Source organism: Carcharhinus amblyrhynchos, chromosome 33 (genome assembly GCF_965287045.1).
Source record: "Carcharhinus amblyrhynchos chromosome 33, sCarAmb.v2.hapA, whole genome shotgun sequence".
NCBI lineage: Eukaryota > Metazoa > Chordata > Chondrichthyes > Carcharhiniformes > Carcharhinidae > Carcharhinus > Carcharhinus amblyrhynchos.
In genome coordinates this window covers 5,851,705-5,870,528 of record NC_137356.1, presented here as the reverse complement: position 1 = coordinate 5,870,528, position 18,824 = coordinate 5,851,705, and the positions used below count along the sequence as shown (strand labels likewise).

The 18,824-nt window shown below is 46.1% G+C and overlaps 1 protein-coding gene and 1 pseudogene across 1 annotated transcript in view; both read left to right on the top strand.

Annotated features, from left to right (window-relative positions):
• The window catches only part of LOC145360885 (complement C3-like), a 94,676-nt gene extending 78,579 nt beyond the window's left edge, over positions 1-16,097 (top strand). Inside the window, exons 36-42 of the mRNA XM_080216386.1 lie at positions 2,446-2,535; positions 3,800-3,905; positions 6,116-6,205; positions 7,932-8,018; positions 9,939-10,022; positions 13,059-13,194; positions 15,956-16,097. Coding sequence (XP_080072512.1) covers positions 2,446-2,535; positions 3,800-3,905; positions 6,116-6,205; positions 7,932-8,018; positions 9,939-10,022; positions 13,059-13,194; positions 15,956-16,097 — 735 coding nt within the window. The remainder of the gene's footprint in view (positions 1-2,445; positions 2,536-3,799; positions 3,906-6,115; positions 6,206-7,931; positions 8,019-9,938; positions 10,023-13,058; positions 13,195-15,955) is intronic.
• On the top strand, positions 10,378-10,661 carry LOC145361072 (large ribosomal subunit protein eL37-like; annotated as a pseudogene).
• Positions 16,098-18,824: the final 2,727 nt, after the last annotated feature.

The window sequence follows — 18,824 nt, the reverse complement described above, 5'->3', positions numbered from 1 at the left end:
AACTGGCCAGCCCGGTCATACATGACCTCTTTGACACAGGTGTGGACAGCTGACTGGGAAATGCCACATCTTTCTCCACTGGAAGGACCTGGTGGCATAAATGTTTAAGGTGGCTTTCATCTGAGAGTGTGTGTGCTCCCCCCACCCCCCCTCCTGTGCCCCGAGGTGCCAGGTCCTGCAATGAATGGCACAGGCGTCGCACTGTCCCCTTTCGGAGCTGGAGCCGTTGGCACGCAATGTCCGACAGCTGCAGGGTTCTATGATTCTATGGTTGCAGCGCAGAAGCCATCTCATCACTCTGAAAGGATGGGGAGGTATCGGGGGGATGGGAATTTGCAGAGTGGGGCAGAGACACATGGAGAGGTTAAAGAACTCTGCTCACTCCCAGCCCAGCAAAAAACACTCCTCAAACACCACCCCCCCAACACCCACAGCAACACACTCCCCAACCCCCCCCACACACACACACACACCCCCCCAGCAACACACAGTCCCCATACTCCCCTACACACACACACCCCCCCGAGAAACACACACTCCCCAACCCCCCCCACACACACACACCCCCCCCCAGCAACACACACTCCCCATACTCCCCCCGCACGCCCCCAGCAACACACACTCCCCATACTCCCCCCCCCCCCCAGCAACACACACTCCCCATACTCCCCTACACACACACACACACACACACACACACACACACACACACACACACACACACACACACACACACCCCCCCCCCCCCCCAGCAACACACACTCCCCATACTCCCCTACACACACACACACACACACACACACCCCCCCCCCCCAGCAACACACAGTCCCCATACCCCCAACCCCACACACACACACCTCCAGAAACCCACACTCCCCATCCTCCCCGCATGCCCCCAGAAACACACACTCCCCATAAACCCTCACACGCCCCCAGCAACACACACTCCCCATAGCCCCCCGCATGCCCCCAGCAACACACACTCCCCACACTAACCCCCACCCAGCAGCACACAGTCCCCAGACCCCGCACCCTTTTAGTTTTTGGGTATTTTTCTGAGTCACTCCTCCTCCCAGCTAAGTGTTTGTGTATGGCCGGATCTCTCACATCTAACATGTGGAATGATCAATTATTCTGCTTCAAAAACATAAGCACTAAAGGACGAATGGCGGCCATTTGACCCTGCAGCTAATATTATGCAACGACCATCTGTGTGTGTGAATGAGTCTGCTATCAGTTTGAGATTTTTAGCCAATTTCTGCACCTGTCTGACCAAACTATGTGCAACCACTGTATCCACCTGTGGTATGGTTATGATGCGGAGCTTGTACCCCTTTAAGACACAATGCCAAATCCCCCAAAGAGGAATCCCTCGCCTCATAATCTGTTAAAAGTGTGTGAGATGGTGTGAACTGTCATTCAGTAACCTTTAGTGGGTAACTAACAGAAATACCCCACACATGCTCCTCGTATCTCCCCACACATCCCCAGCAATACACACCCCCCATAAATGAACACTTGACAATATATTAATTTAACTAACCGGGAACTTTAACTAAACAAGTAATACATCGAATAAAATAAGGTGAGACTAGAACGCTGTTCAATTAAATGTAATACTCATTCAATAACCAAAAGTATAATAATAGAATTCCATCACTCTCAAAAAAAACCCATGTTCTGTGGTTTTCACAAACTTTTGGACTTCTTCTGTGGCTTCCCTATGTCTGGGAATTCTTTATGATTTGTTACCTTTCACTGATTAGGTGGTGCATTCTCTGAGGGGATATATACAGGAGGGTGAAGATCTGCCCTCTGCCTCTCAACTTGAGAAATGGAAGTTCCTGACTAACTCTTTTGCCTCCTTTCACTCTCTTTTATACCTGTGATGACCTATCGAGTTTCTTCCACTAGATTGGTCTGCTGTTGTCAACAACATCTAACTCAAATCTTATAGGTTCTTGGTAGCTGAGTGCCTGCTTCAAATTGATTGGGTAAAATTCAAAACATTCAAATGCCTGAAGCCTGTTATCAAAGCAACCCTGCTGTCTTGCCTTGAATACAAATGTTTCAGTCGGGGACTCTATGTGTACCTCGCATTTTAAACCTCCAAGCGCAGAAAAAAAAACCGGCTTTTAAAGAGGCCACATAATGTTCTAGTATGGAACAGCACAGTAGCACAGTGGTTAGCACTGCTGCCTCACAGCGCCAGGGACCTGGGTTCGGTTTGGGTCACTGTCTGTGTGGAGTTTACACATTCTCCCCGTGTCTGCATGGGTTTCCTCTGAGAGCTCCAGTTTCTTCCCACATTCTGAAGATATGCTGTTTAGGGTGCATTGACCCGAACGGGCACCGGAGTGTGGCGACTAGGGACACGGCCAGCTTCGCAATGGTATCTCTTTAAAAAATTACAACGTACTAACATTTTACCTGATTTACTTCTAGCTGAAGAATGGAGTGGACAAGTACATTTCAAGATTCGAACTAGACAAGGCCCTATCAACCCAAGGATCACTGATCATTTATTTGGATTCGGTGAGAAGCCAGTTATGTTTTGACAATTGTGAAAAGGAAGGAAGTGTCTGAAACATTTTGTTGTTCCCCTTCTGGCATCTATTAATGCACAAGGCAGTTTTTGTGTGTTCCCATAGCAAGGCTTGTGCCTGGAAGAAGTCACTAGCTTGGGGCCAGAGGCTTATAGCTTGAGGCATACGGCTCCACATCGAGCGCAGCTGTCCAGGAGTCTCTCCCACTCTTCCCAAATGTCGTGGGATTTTGGAAGGATTTTACAGGGTGACACTCAACCTTCTTTGACCATCTTGGGGTGGGACTCAAATCTGGAGTTGTTGGCTCAGAGGCAGGGATGCTGCCACCAGATCTCCAAAAGTGCTTTACGGTCAAATACTGTTGAAATTGCCGTTAAAGTGTTGAAAAGAAAGTTGCCTGGTCTATTTTAGTTAACACATTGAGTTGTGATCGAACTGGCCCAAATCTTAACCATGTAGAATGGTGGCTCAGTGGTTAACTCTGTTGCCTCACAGCTCCAGGGAACCAGGTTCAATTCAATTGGGTGATGTCTGTGTGGAGTTTGCACATTCTCCCCATGCCTGCGTGAGATTCCTCCAGGTGCTCTGGTGTCCTCCCACTCTCCAAAGATGTGCGGGTTAGGTGGATTGGCCATGCTAAATTGCCCCTTACTGTCCCAAAACTGCAGATTAGCTAGATTAGCCATGTTAATTTAGTTCTTAGTGTCCAAAGATGTGCAGATTAGATAGATTAGCCGTGCTAGTTTGTTCCTTGGTGTCCAAAGATGTGCGGGTTGGATGGATTGGCCGTGGTAAGTGGATGGGGTTATGGGATAGGGAGGCAGGAGGGGTGTTGTGGTGACCATGCATGAGATGCTCTTTTGGAGGGTCAGTGCAGACTCCTCTTTCTGCACTGTAGAGGTTCCATATTATATACTCACTCACTTTTAATGTAAGTTAAATTTCAATATAAACCTACTTGTGAGACTAATAAATAAGCTTTAAGCCTTTAGGTTTCTTTCCCTAAAGGATATTAGTGAACTTGATGGGTTTTTACAGCAATATTTTCATGGTTGTATGTCGATTTTTAATTCCAACTTTTTAATTGAATTTAAATTTCACCATCTGCCGTGCTGTGTTTCGAACCCGGGTCCCCAGAGCACTCTCCTGAGCTTCTGGATTATGCCACTGCTGTTCTATTTTCGTCACGTATGCGGACTAATCCTTTCGGTTACTCTTTAATTAACCTGATTTTCCCTTTTTAATTTCCGAAGGTTTTACACACAGAAGACACTATTCTTGCATTTAAGGTACACCAGTACTTAGAAGTTGGACTTATCCAGCCAGCTTCTGTCAGGATTTATGAATATTATGATACAGGTGAGTGCTTGTAAGATTATCTTGGCTAGATTTCTCTTAGAGATGAGGATGATAAAAAAATAAGTTACTTGAAAATCGTCACAATGTCCCAGCAAACAAAATAGTCCCAGTTGCTCGTGTTTGGCCCATATCCCTCTATACCCATTTTACCCATGTAACTGTCTAAATGCTTTATAAAAGACAAATTGTATCTGCCTCCACTACTACCTCTGGCAGCTCGTTCCAGACACTCACCACCCTCTGGGTGAAATAATTGCCCCTCTGGACCCTTTTGTATCTTTCCCTCTCACCTTAAACCTATGCCTTCTAGTTTTAGACTCCCCTACCTTCGGGAAAAGATATTGACTACCTAGCTGATCTGTGCCCCTCGTTGTTTTATCGACCTCTATAAGATCACCTCTCAGCTTCCTACGCTCCAGAACAAAAAAGTCCCAGTCTATCCAGCCTCTCCTTATAACTCAAACCATCAAGTTCCGGTAGCATCCTAGTAAATCTTTTCTGCACTCTTTCTAGTTTAATAATATCCTTTCTATAATAGGGTGACCAGAATTGCAAACAGTATTCCAAGTGTGGCCTTACCAATGTCTTGTACAACTTCAACAAGACGTCCCAACTCCTGTATTCGATGTTCTGACCAATAAAATGAAGCTTGCTGAATGCCTACTTCACCATTCTATCCACCTTCACTTTGGCCCATCGAGTCTGCATCGACAACAATCCCACCCGTAAGTCCTATTCCCATAAGCCCACATATTTACCCTACTAGTCTCCCTGACACTAAGGGGCAATTTAGCATGGTCAACCAACCTAACTTGCATATCTTTGGACTGTGGGAGGAAACCAGGGTACCCAGAGGAAACCCATGAAGACACGAGGAAAATGTACAACACGGACAGTGACCCAAGCCAGGAATCGAACCCGGGCCCTTGGCGCTGTGAGGCAGTGATGCTAACCACTGTGCCACCGTGCCACTCCACTGGAGTTTAGCAGAATGAGGGGCAACTTTTCAATAACCAGGGTGCATTGATATAAGGTAAGGGGTAAGAGGTTTAGACAAGAGTTGGGGAAAACATTTTCACCCAGAGGGTAGTGGGGATCTGGAACTCGCTGCCTGAAAGGATGGCAGAAGTGGGACAGTCAACATTTCAGAAGCATTGAGATGAGCACTTGAAATGCAATAGCGTACCAAGTTACGGACCAAATGTTGGAACATGGGATTAGAATAGATATGTGATTGATGGCTGGCAGAGATATGATGGGCTGAAGGGTCTTATTCTGTGCTGTAAAACTCTATGACTTGATTGGAGTATAAGGTCCTGAACGTTCTGGACAAGTTGCATATGGAAATATATTTTCACTCATCGGTGAGTCCAGATCTAGGGAGCACTGTTCTCACATCAGGATCGCACTATTAGAACAGAGATGAGGAGAATTTGTTTTCACTTCAAGGGTTGTTTGATATTGGAGCTCTCGGCTCCAATAAACTCTGGCACCTGTTTGAGCATGGCCAGTCCACCTAACCTGTATATCCTTGTATCCTTTGTACAGTTAGCAATTTCAATTTAAACTTTATCAATTAATGTTACAAGTAGGCTTACATTAACACTGCAAGAAGTTAATGTGAAAATCCCCTGGTCGCCACACTCCGGTGCCTGTTCGGGTACACTGAGGGAGAATTTAGCACAGCCAATGCACCCTAACCAGCACGTCTTTCAAACTGTGGGGGGAAACTGGAGCACCCGAAGGAAACCCACACAGACTCGGGGAGAACGTGCAGACGATCCACAGTCACCCAAGCGAACCCGGGACCGTGGCACTATGAAGTGCTAACCACCATGCCACCCAGCCACTGTGCTGCCATAGATTCCCTGCAATGCAGAAGGAGACCATTGGGCCCATCAAGCCTGCACCGACAATAATTGCACCCAGGCCCTATCCCCACAGCCCCACGTATTTACCCTGATAATCCACTTGACAGTCAGGGGCAACTTAGCACAGCCATGCAACCTAACCTTTGTAGTCCTCGTACAGTTAGAAATTTCTGAAATCAGATGAGGTAAGATGGTCCACATCCAATTTTCTGGAATTAGAAAATCAGCACTTCGCTTTTAGGAGTCCGTTTTCATTGTGTAATAAATAATGTATCAATTATTTATATTTCTTGTCTTAACTTATTTTATTCCATATCATTTTTTAAAACCTACATGCAGAGAACAGTTGTACTAAGTTCTACAATGTCCATGAAAACAGTACAATGCTTAGTAAAATCTGTCAAGGTGATGTCTGCAGATGTGCAGAAGGTAAGATTTAGTTCTCTTTTATATGATTTATATTTTTCCATTCAATCTAAGTTAAAATTCTTAGGTATTGTGAATTTCAATAATGCATTCTGCTTGGGATCAAATGTTTTCATGTAAGTAATTAATTAATGCACATATACCAATTGATATGACTTAGTCATCAGTGTGAACGTAACTCAAACCAAGTTTAATAGCATAGAGAATCTTAACCATTTTAATCATTTCATAATGATTTGATTTAATTTATTATTATCATGGGCATTGGGATACAGTGAAAAGTATTGTTTCTTGCATGCTATACAATAATGTCACAGGTCAGCTTATATTAACACTGCAGTGAAGTTACTGTGAAAATCTCCTAACTGCCACACTCCAGCATCTGTACGGGTACACTGAGGGAGAATTTAGCATTGACCAATCCACCTTACCAGCGCGTCTTTCGGAATGTGGGAGGAAACCGGAGCTCCCAGAGGAAACCCACGCAGACACGGGAAGAACGCGCAAACTCCACACAGACAGTGACCCAAGCTGGGAATCGAACCCGGATTCCTGGTGCTGTGAGGCAGCGACAGCTAACCACTGCGCCACCATGCCACATTAACACTGCAATAAAGTCACTGTGAAAATCCCCCTAGTTGTCACACTCTGGCACCTGTTTGAGTACACTGAGAGAGAATTTAGCACGACCCTGGCAACATCCTTGGAGATCTCTTCTGCACTCTCTCCAATTTAATAACATCTTCCCTCTTACAAGGCGACCAAAACTGAACATAGTACTCCAGGTGTGATGGTTACTGCTATTTGTAACTGAAGCAATAACCATATAAACCCATATATTATTTGTCTCACAAGTAGGAGTACTTTAATGTTCACAATAGCTCATTAAACAATATAATTCACTAAGGTTCAAGATAGCAGCGGAGGGTGATGACTTCCTCTGAGCTGTCCCCAGCACACCCTCTAATTCTTTTATTCTCGTTCTATGCTTTTAAAACTGAACTCTTTCATCCCTCTAACAATGCACTTTTATTAAGTTGATCTTTCTCTACACCCTAGCTATGGCTGTAACACTACATTCTGCACCCTCTCCTTTCCTTCTCTATGAATGGTATGCTGTGACTGTATAGTGCGTAAGAAACAATGCTTTTCACTGTATACTAATATATGTGACAATAATAAATCAAATCAAATCATAATTAAGGACCCCACCCACCCTGAACATTCTCTCTTCCACCTTCTTCTATCGGGGAAAAAGATACAGAAGTCTGAGATCACGTACCAACCGACTCAAGAACAGCTTCTTCTCTGCTGCTGTCAGACTTTTGAATGGACCTATTTTGCATTAAGCTGATCTTTCTGTACACCCTAGCTACGACTGTAACACTACATTCTGCACCCTCTCATTTCCTTCTCAATGAGCGGTATGCTTTGTCTGTATAGTGCGCAAGAAACAATGCTTTTCACCATATCACAATACATGTGAAAATAACATATCAAACCAAGGATTGTAACACTACGTTCTGCACCCTCTCCTGTCCTTCTCTATGAATGGTATGCTTTGTCTGTATAGCGCACAAGAAACAATATTTTTCACTGTCTGTTAATACCAATGACAATAATAAATCAAATCGAATAAACAAAGAAGGGAAATTGAAATAAATAGGATCAATTATCTGGAAGTGTTGAATTGGTGCCGAGACCCTTCATTTTCATTTTGTTTTTGTAGGGAGTTGTGTGTCAGTTATAACGCCTGAAAAGCGTATCCATCCTGATCTACGTGACGAGAAGGCATGTGAACCTGGAATGGATTACGGTAAATCCATCACTCAGCTGTTTTGCAAATCTGACCAGTTCTGTTCGTGTCACCCCTGAAGGAGTATTGGTACCTGACACACCATTGGATCACCGTATTGTAATGGTCATCGTTTGTGATCGATAACATCTTTTTCATGTTGATGAAATTTAACGAAATGTCGGATCATTGGAAACGTGTTTGCCACGTTGGAAACGAGAGGTGTCACACATCCTGGGCACGGGTTTCTGGTCGTGCTTGGCCCAAGGCCAACAATTCCTGCCCAAGGTCAACGGACCATTTCATGGTTCACCCCCTCCCCCCCCCCACCCTGCCTACTAACATTCTCGTAGCGGGGGCAGGATGGGAAAATTCTGCCCTCTGCGCCAGGCTTAAAAATAGATTTAAATAAAAGTCAGACTTCTAGTTTACCCCAAAATACATGAACAGCAATCTACATGAGAAAGCCAATAATTTGAGTAGGTCATAACAGTAGTGGCCTCATGACACGATCACATAATCCCAAAATGTAGAGATTCCGACATTGGACTGGGGTGGGCGTGGTAAGAATTCTCACAACACCAGGTTAAAGTCCGACAGGTTTTATTTGGTATCACGAGCTTTCGGAACGCTGCTCCTTCATCAGGTGAGTGGTGAAGGAGCAGCGCTCCAGAAGCTCGTGATTCCAAATAAACCTGATGTTATGACGCTTATTAATAATCCCACTGTGGGGACCCAGGTTCAAATCCCATCATGACAGATGCTGACATTAAGGTTCAGTAAACATCTGGAATTAAGAATTGACTAGCTTTCAGCCTACTAGCCTGAAGACACCTGTTCTTGGAAGCTAAGCAGACTCAGGCCTGATTAGCACTTAGAAGGGAATTTCTTGGGGCTACCGGGTCCAATAGGCTTTCTCAATGGAATGATGAAGGTTGAGGGGAGACCTGATAGAAGTCTACAAGATTATGAGGGCCATGGACAGAGTGGATAGTCAGAAGCTTTTTCCCAAGGTGGAAGAGTCAATTACTAGGGGGCACAGGGTTAAAGGAGATGTACGAGGCAAGTTTTTTTACACAGAGGGTGGTGGGTGCCTGGAACTCATTGGCAGGGGAGGTAGTGGAAGTGGATACGGTAGTGATGTTTAAGGGGTGTCTTGACAAGAACATGAATAGGATGGGACTAGAGGGATGTGGTTTCCAGAAGAATAGGGGGTTTTAGTTCAGTCAGGTAGCATGGTCGGTGCAGGCTTGGAGGCCCGAAGGGCCTGTCCCTGTGCTGTAATTTTCTTTGCTCTTTGTTCTTTTCGTTTTTGGTGACCATAAAACCATTGCTGATTGTCATAAAATCTCACCTGGTCCGCTAATGCCCTTTAGGGAAGGAAATCTGCCGTCCTTACCCGGTCTGGCCTACATGTGACTCCAGAGCCACAGCAATGTGGTTGACTCTCAACTGCCCTCCAAGGGGCAACTAGGGATGGGCAATAAATGCCGGCCAAACAGTGACACCCATGTCCCACAGATGAATTTAAAAAAAGGCATTGGAGATGCAAACTTTAACCTCCTCCTCTGTTACCCCAGCCTCTTGTGCTCTGGAATGGTCTAGCAATCAGTTCAAGGGATGGGAAATAAATGTTGATGTTACAAGGGGTGCTCACATCCCATGAATGAATAAAAAAATTATCCACTTTTTGCCCATTGGTAAAAGGCATTTAAGATGCTGGTCTGCAGTTGAACATTGTAATCCAGCTTCACATTTAAGAGCAAGGCCTCAGCCTCTTCTTTATTCATTCATGGGACATGGGCGTTGCTGTGTGAGCCAGCATTTATTACCCATCCCCGCCAAGACAGCGGTGAGCCGCCATCTTGAATGTCCATTTGCCACTTGCCTGGTGCTCTTGCGTAATTTAACACATTACTTTTTTTTTTAAAATCCTTTTAGTTTACAGTGTCACATTTAATGAGAAGGAAAAGAGAGACAATTATATATACCACAAAATGGAAGTCCAGTCTGTGATAAAACAAGGTGGGTTATTTTCATGTTCTTGAACTTGACAAAAAAATGCGCACAAGCAAAATAATAAATAACTACTGCTCTTGGACATTATATAACAGAAAACTACCCTCCCCCCCTGCCCCCCCATATCCTTTGATCCCTTTAGCCCCAAGAGCTATATCTAATTTCTTCTTGAAATCACGCAGCATTTTGGCCTCAATACTTTCTGTGGGAGTGGATTCCACACATTCACCACCCTCTGGGTGAAGAAATTTCTCCTCACCTCAGTTCTAAAAGGTTTACCCCCTTATCCTCAAACTATAACCCCCTCGTTCTGGACTCTCCCCACCATCGGGAACATTCTTTCTGAATCTACCCTGTGAGAATGATGAAGGGAACATCTTACATTTGGTAAGAGGCGGAACAAGACCCACACTCTTTGCCGGCGATGTGGGGCTATAGCATTTCACCTGCAGAAATCAATGTGCCTACCCTGCCAAGAGAAAGAGGAAGTGTAACTGGAGTGCTAAGGCCAAAAGGAGAAACACAACTGGTACAGGCCGCACGAGGCACCTGAAGGTGGTGTACCATTGATTCAGGAATGGATTCCATGAAGGCACCATCCCGAAGCCCAGATGTTCCACAATGGCTTCCTCCAGCACTGCATAAAGTACCTACACAACAAATAAAGTTATCGTTTGGAATAAAAAATCCTGTTAGAATTTTATAAGTTTCAATGAGATCCCTTCTCATTCTTCTAAACTCCAATGAACGCAATCCTAAACGGCTTAGTCTCTCCTCGTATGACAGACCTGCCATCCCAGGAATCAGCCTGGTAAACCTTCACTGCGCTCCCTCTATAGCAAGGACATCCTTCCTCAGATAAGGACACCAAAACTGCACACAGTACTCCAGGTGTGGCCTCACCAACGCCTCATACAATTGCAGCCAACATCCCTACCCCTACACTCAAATATTCTTGCTATGAAGGCCAATATGCCACTTGCCTTCTCTAATGCCTGCTGTACCTGTTACTTTCAGCGACTGATGCACAAGGACTCCCAAGATCTCACTGAATATCTACCTCTCTCAATTTACGCCCATTGAAATAATAATATAACTTCCTACTTTTGCTACCAAAGTGGATAACCTCACTAGGCAATGGCCTAGTGGTATTATTGCTGGACTATTAATCCAGAAACTCAGCTAATATTCTGGGGACCCGGGTTCGAATCCCACCACGGCAGATGGTTAAATTTGAATTCAATAAAAATATCTGGAATTAGGAATTTACAGATGACCATGAAACTGTTGTTGATTGTTGTAAAAATCCATCTGGTTCACTAATGTCCTTTAGGGAAGGAAATCTACTGTCCTGATCTGGCCTGGTCTACATGTGGCTCCAGAGACACAGCAATGTGGTTGACTCCCAACTGCCCTCCAAGGGCAACTAGGGATGGGCAATAAATGCTGGCCCAGCCAATGACGCCCATGTCCCACAAATAAATTAAAGAAAATGTATCGACATTATACTGCCATTCAGATGCCCACTCTTTCAGCGTCTGTTGGTTTTGGAACGATCGCAGTGTTATCCAGTCGAGAATTGCTGGAATGGCTGCACAGTACATTTACCATATCCTCAAGGACAGAAGCCAGGGTGAACTGTGGATGAAAACCACTGCAGTTCTTTGTTTGCCACTGAATGTCAAGGGGAGGTGGTTAGAGTGTCTCTTATTGGTGATGGTCATTGCCTGGCCTTTGTGTGGCACGAATGTTGCTTACCACTTGTCAGCTCGAGCCTGGATATTGTCCAGATCTTGATGCATGTTGTCCAGCAGAGCAGCTGTGTAAATTTGTTGGACAAGTGAGTCAGTGTCAGTTGCACTTGTGGGCAGCTGGCTAGCATAGACACAATGGGCCAAATGGCCTACATAGAAGAATCATAGAATCCCTACAGTGCAAAAGGAAGCCATTCAGCCCATCGAGTGGCTGAATAAACTAGGCTTGTACTCGTTAGAGTTTAGATGAATGAGGGGAGATCTCATTGAGACGTATAAGATGATGAATGGGATGGATAGGATAGAGGTGGAGAGGCTCTTCCCGCTCAGAAAGGACAGTAGGACTAGGGGGCACAGCCTCAAGATAAAGGGGGGGCGGTTTAGAATGGAGTTGAGGAGGAACTTCTTCACTCAAAGGGTGGTGAATCTCTGGAATTCTCTACCCGTTGAAGTGGTGGAGGCTGCCTCGCTAAATATTTTTAAGACGCGGGTTGATGGGTTTTTGATAAGAGAGGGGATTAAGGGTTATGGGGAGAGGGCGGGAATGTGGAACTGAGCCACGACAGATCAGCCATGATCTTATTGAATGGCGGGGCAGGCTCGAAGGGCCAGATGGTCTACTCCTGCTCCTATTTCTTATGTTCTTATGAGTCTGCACCAAACCCAATCCCATGCAGGCCCTATTCCTGTAACCCCATACATTTACCCTGCTAATCCCCCTGACACTAGGATCAACTTAGTTAGGTCAACCTAACCCGAGCATCTTTCAGACTATGGGAGGAAACCAGAGTACGTGGAGGAAACCCAGATAGACATGGGGAGAATGTGCAAACTCCGCACAGACAGTAACCCGAGGAGGGAATCGAACCCGGGTCTCTGGCGCTCTGAGGCAGCAGTGCTAACCGCTGTGCCACGACCTAACCTGCAAATCTTTTGGAATGTGGGAGGAAACCGGAGCTACCGGAGGAAGCCAACACAGACACGGGGATCATGTACAAACTCCACATGCTTAGCGACCCGAGGCTGGAATCGAACCAGGCACTGTGAGGTAGCAGCGCTAACCACTCTGCCACCGTGCGCTGCCCCACCCCCCTCTGTACAGTAACCATTCTCTGATTCTCTTAACTCTATAAATGCTCAACCATAAGCATTCTGCGTGGAATTTTTAGTTAATAATTGTAAATATCATTAGCCACAAATGGATTGTCAATCAGCCACGTGTACCCAATGCATTGACCAATGGTCAGACAGCGTACTTTCCATCTGACATCTTGTATCTTGTACACAGGAAGTGATGAGGTTTTTAACCACAATGTTAGAGAATCCATAACTCACGCCAACTGTGAAAGAGTATTTGACGTGGACCCGGAAAAACATTATCTATTAATGGGCCGGACCTCTGATCTATGGTATAAAGGCCAAAGGTAAGCAGGAAATTTGGAACTAATTTGACCTCTTGGCGTTTTTCTCTGCATTCTCCCACAATTCTATGTTTCATTGACAGTCGGAAGAAATGACATCGGTTCTGTTTAAAGAACTTTTGTGATGTTGTCATAGAAACCCCTACAAGTGCAGAAGGAGGCCATTCGGTCCATCGAGACTGCACTGACCACAATCCCACCCAGGCCCTATCCACTTAACCCCATGTTTTTACCCTAGCTAGTCCCCTGACATTCAGGGATAATTTAGCATGGCCAATCCACCTAACCCGCACATCTGTGGACTGTGGGAGGAAACCGGAGCACCTGGAGGAAACCCACGCAGACACGGGGAGAACATGCAAACTCCACACAGACAGTGACCCAAGGCCACTGTGCCACCCTAATTAGGCTTATATTAACACTGCAATGAAGTTGCTGTGAAAATCCCCGAGTTGCCTCACTCCGGCCGGCTCCTGTTCAGGTACACTGAGGGGGAATTTAGCACGGCCAGTGCACCCTAACCGGCACGTCTTTCAGGCTGTGGGAGGAAACCGGAGCACCCGGAGGAAACCCACGCAGAAACGGGGAGAACGTGCAGACTCGACACAGACAATGAGCCGAGGCTGGAATTGAACCCAGGTCCCTGGCGTTGTGAGGCAGCCATGCTAACCACTGTGCCACCGTGCTGCCCCCTGCTGTCATCTAAAGGAACTGGCTACTTAATTCTCGATGGGACGCGAGGAGTAGCATGTTGCTGTCTAAGCAACATTGTGGACTGTTCAGGACTGGCCAAGGTGCAGACCACTGGCTGTAGTTAAGATTCCGGTTGGATTTTTTGGGCATCATCGCGGGCAGGACCGGGCAACAGCTGTTGACTTTTACTGGCTCTCCCAGGTTCTCCTGCCCGCCGGTGCAAGGACTGGAAAATCCCATCCTACATTCTTAACTTTTTCATAGCTGCGGTTCAAATCTATCGATCAGGGAAGTAGAGAGGCCAAACTCTGCAGCACAGGGGTGGTACAGTGGCACAGTGGGTTAGCACTGCTGCCCCTCAGTGCCAGGGACCCGGGCTCAATTCCCAGCTTGGGTCATTGTCTGTATAGAGTTTGCACATTCTCCCTGTATCTGCGTGGGTTTCCCCCGGGTGCTCTGGTTTCCTCCCACAGTCCAAAGATGTGCAGGTTCGATGGATTGGCCATGCTAAATTAACCCTAGTGTTACCCTTAGCAGGGTGAATGTGTGGGCTTATGGGAATAGGGTCTGGGTGGGATTGAGGTCAGCACAGACTTGATGGGCCAAATGGACTCCTTTACTTTAGGGGTTCGATGATTCTATGATCCTGTTACCCTATCAACATATCCTTCAATTTACTTCCCATCTGTGTGTTTGTCTGATTTTTGCTTAAATACATCACTGCTATTCGCCTGTGGTAGCAAGTTCCACATTCTCACCACTCTTTAGGCAAAGAAGTTTATCTTAAATTTCCATTCATTTTTTTTGTGTGACTTATATTTATAGTCCCAAAATTTGGACCCCATAACTGGAACCATCTTCTCTGTAGTGTGAAAGTTTACGTTTTTTGAAAGTTTTCCATCGTCATAGAATCCCTACAGTGCAGAAGGAGGCCATTCGGCCCATCGAGTCTGCGTCGACCACCATCCCACCCAGTCCCTATTCCTGTAATCCCATGCATTCACCCACTAAGGGGCAATTTAGCATGGCCAATTAACCTAACCTGCACATCTTTGGACTGTGGGAGGAAACCGGAGAAACCGGAGAACCCGGAGGAAACCCATGCAGATATAAAGAGAACATGCGACCTCCACACAGACAGTGACCCAAGCTGGGAATCAAACCCAGGTGCCTGGCACAGTGAGGCAGCAGTGCTAACCACTGTGCCACCGTGCCACCCTGGTATTATCCACATCAATCTTTTCCTTGCACCGCTTCCAATGACTTGATATCCCTCAGATGGAAAGTTAAATGTCACATAGAAATAGATACTAGCCACCGCAAGTTCATAAGATATAGGAGCAGAATTAGGCCATTCGGCCCATCGAGTCCACTCTGCCATTTGATCCTGGCTGATGTGCTCCTCATCCCCATTTCCCTGCCTCCTCCCCATAACCCTTCCACCCATTACTGATTAAAAATCTGTCTAACTCCTCCTTAAATTTACTCACTGTCCCAGCACCCACCGCACTTTGGGGTAGCGAGTTCCACAGATTCACAATCCTTTGGGAGAAGTAGTTTCTCTGTTTTAAATTTGCTGCCCCTTATCCTAAGACTGTGACCTCTCGTCCTAGAATGTCCCACAAGAGGAAGCATCCACTCCACGTCTACTTTATCCAGACCTTTTATCATCTTGTAAACCTCAATTTGATCTCCCCTCATTCTTCTAAATTCCAGAGAGTATCGGCCTAAACTGTTCAATCTCTCTTCATACGACAAACCCCTCATCTCTGGAATCAATTGAGTGAACCTCCTCTGAACTGCCTCCAATGTCACTACATCTTTCCTCAAATACAGGGATCAAAACTGTGCACAATACTCCAGGTGCGGCCTCACCAATGCCTTGTATAGTTGCATCAACACTTCCTTCCCTTTATATTCTATTCCTTTTGCTATAAATGCCAACATTCCATTCACTTTCTTTATTACCTGCTGTAGCTGCATGCTAGTTCTCTTTTCAAGTTAGAAGGTATTCATTATCAGAGTGCCTGTTACTTTTCTTGATCATTTTCATTCCCGCCCTCAATTCCAGGGTGAGCTATCTGCTCGGAGCTGAAACCTGGGTTGAGCTGTGGCCGGAAAAAGCTGAGTGTCAAAACCGTCGCTACCGGCGACTCTGTGAGGACCTGGAGACATTTGCCGAAACTCTGATGAATAACGGCTGTGACACTTAGCTTCTTGTTCCTTCAATGTAGGGTAGTAACAAGTATTATGTGAATCGTGTAATCCAAATTAAATAAAGCTTTCCGATCAAATAGCAAATGACTGATTTATTTTAACGGAGCAAAATCTTTCAGGGAGAGTACACAGCGACGTTGCCTGGAGTGAAACTGAGTTAAAAGGTAACTTTCATCTGATGGCTGTGAAGGACATGGGCAGGGAATTTCAAAAACGGTCAGAGGAGATGTATTTTTGACCAATACGTGCAGTATTTTCTTCACCTCACTGCGCCAGGGACCCAGGTTCAATTCCGGCCTCATGTCACTGTCTGCGTGGAGTTTGCACATCCTCTCCGTGTCTGTGTGGGTTTCCTCCGGGTGCTCCGGTTTCCTCTCGCAGTCCAAAGATGTGCAGGATTGGCCGTGCTAAATTGGCCCTCGTGTCAGGGGGAATTAGCTACGGTAAATACAGGGGTTATGGGGATTGGCCTGGGTGGGATTGTGGTCAGCGCAGACTTGATGGGCCGAATGGCCTCCATCTGCACTGTAGGGATTCTATGAATTAAAATGCCAGCCCCTTAAAGAAACAGTTTCACTTTCTCCTTATTGGGTGGCACAGTGGTTAGCACTGCTATCTCACAGCACCAGGGACATGGGTTCGATTCCCGGCTTGGGTCACTGTCTGTGTGGAGTTTGCGCGTTCTCCCTGTGTCTGCGTGGGTTTCCTCCGGGTGCCCCGGTTTCTTCCCACAGTCTAAAGATGTGCAGGTTAGGTGGATTAGCCATGCTAAATTGCCCCTTAGTGTCAGGGGCACTAGCTAGAGTAAATGCATGGGGTTATGGGGATAGGGCCTAGGTGGGATCGTTATCGGTGCAGGCTCGATGGGCCAAATGGCCTCCTTCTGCACTGTAGGATACTATGACTGCAAGCGATTCCATAGCATTGCAGTGTTAACGTAATGAAGTTATTGTGAAAATCCCCTAGTCGCCACACTCTGATGCCTGTTCGTGTAACACTGAGGGAGAATTTAGCACGGCCAATGCACCCTAACCAGCACATCTTTCAGACTGTGGGAGGAAACCAGAGCACCCGGAGGAAACCCACACAGACACAGGAAGAACGTACAGGCTCCACACAGACAGTGACCCAAGCCGGGAATTGAACCCAGATCCCTGGCACTGTGAGGCACTCACATTCCAATCATTATCTTGTAAGTTGAGTTTGTGTCTGTATATGCCCTGTTTGTGAACACAGCTCTTCACTCACCTGATGAAGGTGCCTGGGACTCTGAAAGCTTGTGCTGCCAAATAAACCTGTTGGACTTTAACCTGGTGTGGTGACACTTCTTGCTGCGAGGCAGCAGTGCTAACCACTGTGCCACCGTACCCCAGCAGCATTCACTTAATCACTGAGGCATGGGGTGAACCACTCCATGTCATGGTTTTGCTCCATCTCTGATTGTCTTTGTTATTTGTTTCTTCAGAACTCTTGTATTCCTCTTACAATGTGGGTTGGCCACTGGATGGTGCTAAACCGCAGAAAGTCACAGTGTAGATTGAGACTGGAAAAGCTTTCGATCATAAACTTGGCAAGCGTTTTATGGATACATTGGACGTGGCTTTTATTCAATGCAATATGGAAAGAGTGTACCATCAGTAGCTGGATCTGCCTGTTGGTTTTACAATTGAGTGGTTCATTTGGCTACTCTTTGGTAGACCCAAACTGAGGGGTAGGGTGGTGCGTGAGCTGCCAGAGGAGGTGGTAGAGGCATGTACAGTTGCGACATTTAAAAGATGTTTGGATAGGTACCTGGATGGACAGTTAAGACTCAACCACGTTGCTGTGGCTCTGGAGTCACATGTAGGCCAGACCAGGTGTGGATGGTACGGTGGTGGCGCAGTGGTTAGCTGCCTCACAGTGCCAGGGATCTATATTTGATTCTTGGCTTGGGTCTCTCCAAGTGGAGTCTGAATGTTCTCCCAGTGTCTGCTTGGGTTTCCCTTGGGTGCTCCGGTTTCCTCCCACAGTCCAAAGATGTGCAGGTTAGGTGGATTGGCCATACTTTAAGTAAGGGGGACGAGCTAGGGTAAATGTGTGGGGTTATGGAGACAAGGCCTGGGTGGGATTGTGGTCGACACAGACTTGGTGAGCCAAACAGCCTTCTTCTTCAGGATGCTATGACAGCAGATTCCCTTCCCTAAAGGACATTAGTGAACCAGATGGGTTTTTCCAACAACGGCCTTCAGTAGATTCTTAATTCCAGATATTTTCTTTTATTGAATTCAAATTCCACCATCTGCCGTGGTGGGATTCGAACCCAGATCCCCAGAACATTAGTTGAGTTTCTGGATTAATAGCCTAGTGGTAATACCACTGGGCCATCGGATAGTGAAACATTTTTATTACATATTATTAAATATACTATTATTATATAAGGGGATCGGGGTTATGGGGAAAAGGCAGGAGAATGGGGATGAAAAGATATCAGTCATGATTGAATGGCGGAGCAGACTCGATGGGCTGAGTGGCCTAATTCTGCTCCTATGGTTTATGGTCTTATGGAGTTATTCACCTCCATCTGAGACAACAAAACGTAAGGAGCGCTAATGTCGGAGTTGATATTCCGGAGGGATGGTTCCAACTCGGTTCAAAGTTGGAACTGTGATAATGTGGCTGGTTTGAGATTACACTCGTCGGAAACAAAGCAGGGCTCTGATAGCTGGCAATCTGATGGGGGAAAA